General features: G+C 36.2%; 1 protein-coding gene across 2 annotated transcripts in view; it reads right to left on the bottom strand.

Annotated features, from left to right (window-relative positions):
• ubfd1 (ubiquitin family domain containing 1) overlaps window positions 1-6,941 on the bottom strand; it is a 7,912-nt gene extending 971 nt beyond the window's left edge. Inside the window, exons 1-5 of one of the 2 annotated variants that reach the window (XM_055190096.2) lie at window positions 6,842-6,941; window positions 6,149-6,180; window positions 5,106-5,387; window positions 4,385-4,593; window positions 4,237-4,302 (exon numbers count right to left, since the gene is read on the bottom strand). In XM_055190096.2, the coding sequence (XP_055046071.1) occupies window positions 4,237-4,302; window positions 4,385-4,593; window positions 5,106-5,387; window positions 6,149-6,164 (573 nt within the window). In that variant the 5' untranslated portion in view covers window positions 6,165-6,180; window positions 6,842-6,941. Of the gene's footprint in view, window positions 1-4,236; window positions 4,303-4,384; window positions 4,594-5,105; window positions 5,388-5,904; window positions 6,041-6,148; window positions 6,181-6,841 lie in introns of those variants that run through there. The other variant, XM_055190094.2, reaches the window with a different exon arrangement.
• Window positions 6,942-7,310: the final 369 nt, after the last annotated feature.

Below are 7,310 nucleotides of genomic sequence, written 5' to 3'. Positions count from 1 at the left end.
ATTTTACTAGATCATAGCTAAATATGGAAAGTTCAGATGCACAACCCTTTAAGCATGTCGGACATGTTTTCTTTTAAATCCAAATTTTTTTATCAGGCTCTTATCTTTAGGTTCAGTAATTTCACTTTAATTGCAATGGAAAGGTTATTAGTCAGTAATTGAAATGCATTATTTTCCACAAATGTTACTTTAGTTATTTCATGTGTATTTAACCAATTTGACTTCGTCTTTCACAGCAAACCCTCAAAGTACATGTAAAAATCTACACTTCTAAGAAAAAGTCTCCAGTCACTCTTTATGTGGGTAACATACTTATGCCGCAATAGTAAGCCTATCTGGAACCAAGCTGATTTAAACCACATAACTGTGTGACACTTGCATTACATGTGAACGGCCCCTACGCTAATAGGATTTTGTTTCTCTCTACCTGTCTCGTCCTTGTCTCCGAGGACAATGAGACAGACAGACCCAGTTCCAGTAAATGTGAAGGTCGGCACACCTCTGATCTACTGGCCGTCCTTCAAAGTGATACCCAGCTGATGCCTCACCAACGACCACCGGCAGAACCCGCTTAATCTCCTTATCCGTTTACATGTGTGTGTGTGTGTATATATATATATATTATATATATATATATATATTTAATATTTAATGTTGATTCATAGCCGCAGCAAATTTAGCTGCTTATGCTATCTGTATTATGTTATGCTATCTGTCAATTTTCTGTGCTTTTCATTGCTTCTATTAATGTAAAGCTGCTTTGAAACAATTACCAATTGTGAAAAGCGCTATATAAATAAAATTGAATTGAATTAATTACCCCCCTGAATAAAGGTAAAAGGCTAAAAAATTCAGTCAATATCCTAAAATTTTCGGTAAAAAAACAACTCATGCCCCTTGACGTTGTGCCACTCAACGAATACTGTCAACAAAGCAATATTTCTGAATGGCCTGAGGCTGGGATTAAGCAAATTAAGTAAAAGTAGCCTATTTGATGAACGTATAACACGTGGCAAGAGCGTTCAGTTCATTGGGGATCGGTATCAAGGCTGATCCGGACCTATTTTGCTGGATCAGGAACGGGACCGATCCAAACCGATACAGTGTGTTACCTGCAGTTGTTACTTTTGAGCTAGTGAAAGAACAAAGTATTATAAAGATATTCAAGTACACAGAAAGTTGACAGATCCCATTATTAAAATCCTCTTTAGATGTAGCGTTTAGTAAGTGACACTTTTGGAAATGTATAAAGTGAGGAGTAGGTGAAGGTTAAGTTATTTCTGTAAGACAAGGTTTGAATTTAGTTTTTATGGCCTATTATTTATCTGGCAGAACTGGGTGACCAGCACCTAAATTGATCAAATAAGGCGCATCATTCAGTGTGGGCAGGTTATTGCTGACAGGATACTATATTCGGTAAGACAAACGCAATGATCATCATGCTTATGTCTGTAACATTATCAACATTATAAAAAAAAACGGCAGCAGAAAATAACACAGATCTGAAGTGGGCTTGATTTAAATATGCCAAATATATAAACACCGGCCATGAAAAATGCTGTTATTGCCTTCAAGTTAACCTTTAACAAAGTCATGCTAAAAACATTCATAAAAGCACTAAACATAGTTCTTGTTTTGTATCGTTCATACAATATTAAAGTTGGTAAAGTTCGTTCATATAATATTAATTAAAATGATCACAATAATGGGCATTGTTGCTTGTAAAAAATAAACAATCCACTCTTAGTTACCAGCAAAGTAGGGGAAAGCAGGGACGAAAGTACATTTTTCAGAAAAACTTAATTTTGAAAGCGAATGGTTTAGACAGAGATATATTTTTGCTTTGGTTAATAACTCACAAGTGTGCTTAATCAATACCAGGTGGAATTTTAAACAAATGTAAAACGACTTCAGTATAATTTCCCTTTGAATATAAGTAGTAGCGCATTCTTACTTTTGACCCTGTCAGCAGGAACGAAAGTAACACACAGGTGAGTCAAGAGTAACACAACAAAACAAGATTGATTTTTGTGTTACACTTGTTTTAGGTAAATATGCATGACTATGACATTGTTAATATGTAACTGCAAACATATTTTGTCATTTATCTTCAAAAAATAATTAAATTAGATACATTTTTTTATTTTAGTTTCATCAAATGTTTTAAAAGCAACCCGACAGTACAAACTTGAATTGTTGAGAATAAAACATTTTTGCAACAGTATGAACACTATGAAAATAAAATTTTATCAATTTGAATAATATAAATTTCCAATATAATGCAACAGTATTAGCAGTGGGACAAAAGTAGCAAGTGTTATTTTCATCCCTACAAGAACTCCTGGGCCCGGTTGCATTCCACTTTTTTTTGAAAATATGCTAATTTTTCAGCTCCCCTGGAGATAAACTTGGTTATTTTTTAGCGCGATGCTAATAGTCTAATCAGATTCAATGGTTTGTGCTAAGCTATGCTAAAAGTGCTAGCACCAGACCCGGAGATCGGCCGAATGGATTCCAAAACGGTAAGAATCAAATGTTTAATCCTGGGGGAGTTGGAAAATGACCATATTTAAAAAAAAGTGGAATGTCCCTTTAGGGATACATAAGGGTGAACTTAAAGGAATAGTCTACTCATTTTCAATATTAAAATATGTTATTACCTTAACTAAGAATTGTTGATACTTCAGTCTATCATCTGTGTGCGTGCACGTAAGCGCTGGAGCGCGCTGCGACGCTTCGATAGCATTTAGCTTAGCCCCATTCATTCAATGGTACCATTTAGAGATAAAGTTAGAAGTGACCAAACACATCAACGTTTTTCCTATTTAAGACGAGTAGTTATACGAGCAAGTTTGGTGGTACAAAATAAAACGTAGCGCTTTTCTAAGCGGATTTAAAAGAGGAACTCCCATTATGAGAGGGAGAAGGGGAGCGGACTTTTCAGGCGAGTCGAAGTACTCCCAAAAGTGCTATTACGCCATAAAATATAGTTCCTCTTTTAAATCCGCTTAGAAAAGCGCTACGTTTTATTTTGTACCACCAAACTTGCTCGTATAACTACTCGTCTTAAATAGGAAAAACGTTGATGTGTTTGGTCACTTCTAACTTTATCTCTAAATGGTACCATTGAATGAATGGGGCTAAGCTAAATGCTATCGAAGCGTCGCAGCGCGCTCCAGCGCTTACGTGCACGCACACAGATGATAGAGGGATGTATCAACAATTCTTAGTTAAGGTAATAACATATTTTAATATTGAAAATGAGTAGACTATTCCTTTAAGGGAAAATTACACTTAAGGTGCTTAATGCAACCGGGCCCTGACATTTAAACCCAATTTACTTTCACTTGGAAAAACCCAGAGAAGGCAAACTTCAGGATGCGTTACAGCACTAAATAACATGAAGATTGATCAGTACTGTAACAGATGAAATGAGAAACACAACGCGTTATAAGAAACAAAATTACCGGTTTAGGAAATTTACTTATCATGGTTGAAAACAGCTTTCTGGACACAGCTTTCTAGGTGAAATAACAATAAAAGATGCTAAAAATGCTGTCATACTTTGAAATGAAAATGTAGTCAGGGCTCTGAGAAAATCGCTTTGTTACATTTGTCCCGCGTTAGTTTTACCACGGTTCTCCTCTACTAACAAATTATGATCTAATAAATAGAGACTGTCCATCCCCAAACCAGACAAACTGTGTACCCAAAGTTTAAAATAGCAAAAAAGTTCTAACAAAATACATTAAAGTGAAATGTTAACTCTTAACAGCCCACCTTGAACCTCACTAATTTTCAAACCCTGGCTATGCCCATGCAATGACAGTTTTGAATTATTAGGGAAAATATATTAACCCTATTTGCTTAAACGTACCCATCTTATGTCCTCTTCAACACTGCCATGATTAATCATTCGTTAAGAACACTGGCATTCATGTAACTTGTAAATAATTTTAAATGATAGGTTTTTAAATGTAAATTATACCAGATGTAGCATTAAGCACGTTACACATTTTGTGTGTATATATGTGTGTGTGCGCAATTTTCATTGCTGAAAAAAATACAGTGGTATCGGATCAGAATTCTGATATCGGATCAGTAATGGAAAAAGTGTTATCGGTCCATAATATCATTATCTCATTTTTGACACAGGTGATGTTTAGCAACTTCTGCATCTGAGCTCCTCATATATTTGTCTATGATGTTATCTTATTTTCTGCATATTCTAATTACCTTAACTCCTTTTACTGAAGGCATAACATCATCTGGTTTTCCTTTGTCCAGAACTTTTCTGTGTTGCTGAGATAACAGAAGTACACAAGAAGAATTAGGTTAAGCACTATTACCATTGTAATGAAGTCACTTACAAACCGTTGCCTACCTTTTGCCTGCACAATGGCTCTTTTTTGTTTTCCTCAGCTTTCACCTCTTGCTGAATAACTTCTTTTGGTGTATTCACAGCTAGTACATCATTTATCGTAGAGCCAACCACCATTATTTTTGCACCATTTGTAACTTTGATTTCCCGAAGCGTCTTGTCCTCCGGTAGAAGGCCTTTGTACATAACTTTCTGCATAGCAGGTGGAAGACCTAGTAAATAATGAATCATCTTTTATGAGAAATCCAGAAGGTATAAATTTAAACAACACTGAAAGTGTTGCCATGTACACAGTAAAATTTCTTGTTGCACTTAAATGTTTAGGTTTAAACAACTTTAATTAGTAATTTATTTAAAACCTTTTTGAATAGTAGAAAATTGAAATGACATGCTAAATCAAGTAGTTTAAACTTAAAAATGTGCAACAAGGATTTTTTTTACAGTGTAGGCTTGTTTGCTTTTCCATGAATTAAAAATGCTTTCTGGTTCACAAATAGGCACGTACATAAAATGTATATACTATGTATACCGTATGCATATAATGTGTCTACATCAATAAGAATATAAATGCAGTATGTAAAGTGCCCATAATGTTGGATGATTTTACGTCACAGTAACAAAGTAGTAGTTTATAAAGTTGCAAAATCAGGTCTTTTCCAAAATGATCAGTCAGTTAAGTGTATGTGCCATTAACCTTAACTAGAAAGAGTAGGAGCTGTATTACCAGTGAGTGAGTGAATCTTTTCTTTCAGGTTTGCTCCAGTGCCATCTAAAGGCATTTTAAGATCATATTTGTTTTTGTTCCAAATGATTTTCACTTCCACCATCTCTTTCCCCTCATCGCTTTCCTCTCCATTGCTGACAGCAGCGGCGTGAGTCGATGTGCTTTCTCCATCAATTTGTAATGCTTGTTCAGTCTTTGCTGCATCGCCTTGTCCTGCAGCTTCACACAAAACTTCTGGTGCTTTCTGCACAACATCCGCTTCCATTCCTACTACCTCACTTCCTGTCGGAGCAATTCCACATGAAATTTAAAAGGGTGCCACTCAATTAAAAAAATAATAAAATGTGACTCAAACCCAGCTTATGCCAGACTAATAAGCTTTTTACAGTTTTCATTTCTTCCCAATACCACTCATAACAACGCAACAATTTAATACATTTTACATAAGAGATGTACATTTAGATGCTTGCCTGAAGAACAATGAAACCCCCATGTGGGGTTGTTTAACCCAACTGTTGTTGAACTAAGATGAAAACTGCAAACATGACTGATTGATCGAGACTGTTTAAATGATCAGCAAAATCATCAAACTGTTATCATAGCCTGCCTGTTGTGCTAACAGTCGCAAGCTCACATTAAGAATGTGTTTCAAATCCCAGTGAGCTGTCTATCTAGACAGCCACTTTGAGCATCACAAGCTAGACTGGGACCTTTATCCCAAACCGTCCCAGCCAGCAGATGATGCAGAAATATGCTGTTCAACCATTTCAAAATGTTTCACAATCACAAATATTCTTACGATGTCCCAAAAATGCTGTCCGAGTAGACAGCTCTGTAGGTGTTGTGTCACTGCCGAAGTTTTCGACATGGCTGTTTAGGCTAATCAAAAAATATCTGCCTATTTTTTTTAACAGTGACAAGTTGAAAGAACATCCATTCAATATACCAGAAGTGCCAAATAGCTACAGTTGATATTGTACGTTTAAGAATAACACCGCAAAGAGAACGCAAATAACATTTGAGTGCATTTTCATGCTACCCACCATCCTGCGCCGCCATGATGATTGTGTACAATCATAGACAGTAAAAGAAATGGACACAGCGACCCCATTGGATTTAACGGAGACAAGTGAAGTCAATTAGAAGCATGACTTCCTGGGTGTCGAGTGTAATGCGCAGACTCAAACTGAGCTCAATGACGTGGATGTCACGTGAGCAACCTGTAAGTCTTCTAATAGCCGTGCCACGGGAAATCTGAATCACCTACTGATACTTGCAGAGACGGCGAGCGTGAACAGGAGCACATTTTGGTTAGTATTCTGATTAATAATGTCCCTTGACTTTATGCCTCCATGTCCACTCGATTGCCTCATAGTCAGTAAAAGATTGCCTGTGAGCTTCTCTCCCAGTCCGTACGGTAATTTCTCTACTGTGCGACAGAAAGTCGCAGGTTATGACGCGATCGTTAGCCTATTTTTACAAAAACTGCTTCTACTGGGCCATAACGTAAGATACATGGTAATGGAGCCTTTTATACATTTTCGTGTTTCTTTAGAAATAATTAATGGACAAATGGAGTCTTTAAACGCCTCAGATGTAAAGTTATTCGATGTCAAAGTGACGCCAAAATGAATGGGAGTCAATGGGATGCTAACAGCAGATGGGTGTTCGCTAAGCAATGGCGGTGCCCAGGGCTGCTTCAATAAAATATGAAACCCTGCCCCCCTGTGTACAATATGAGGAAAGGCTTCTGGGAAAGATCGTGCTGTCAGTGAATGAACCCTGCTGCTTTCCGTAGCGATTTAGCGATTTCGAAATGTGTGGAGTCGAGGGTTCCAGAAAACATTAATATATGGGTATCAGAATGTTTTAACACTTTAATGTTCTTTTTCCAATCATTAAGCCTTAGATTCAAAACATTTGTTTAATACAATATTTATAATTACTGGTTCTATATATAAACCGAGGGCACATTTATTGTGTTTTGGTAATGTAGTTTTATAGGTAATATTTATTAACTTATGTATTTGTTTATTTATTACATTTATATAGTACATGCCTTGTCTGTAATTCTGTAATGTATATTTGTAATTGGTTTACAATTTCGGTAGAGTTTAATTTATTCTAACAACAGCAAACTCTTATAAACTTTCAGTGTATAACCTTATAAAAATCTTCCTCTGTCCCGTGATTTTTTTGTATTTG

This window comes from Misgurnus anguillicaudatus, chromosome 19 (assembly GCF_027580225.2).
Source record: "Misgurnus anguillicaudatus chromosome 19, ASM2758022v2, whole genome shotgun sequence".
Lineage (NCBI taxonomy): Eukaryota > Metazoa > Chordata > Actinopteri > Cypriniformes > Cobitidae > Misgurnus > Misgurnus anguillicaudatus.
This window is presented reverse-complemented; position numbering and strand designations above follow the sequence as displayed.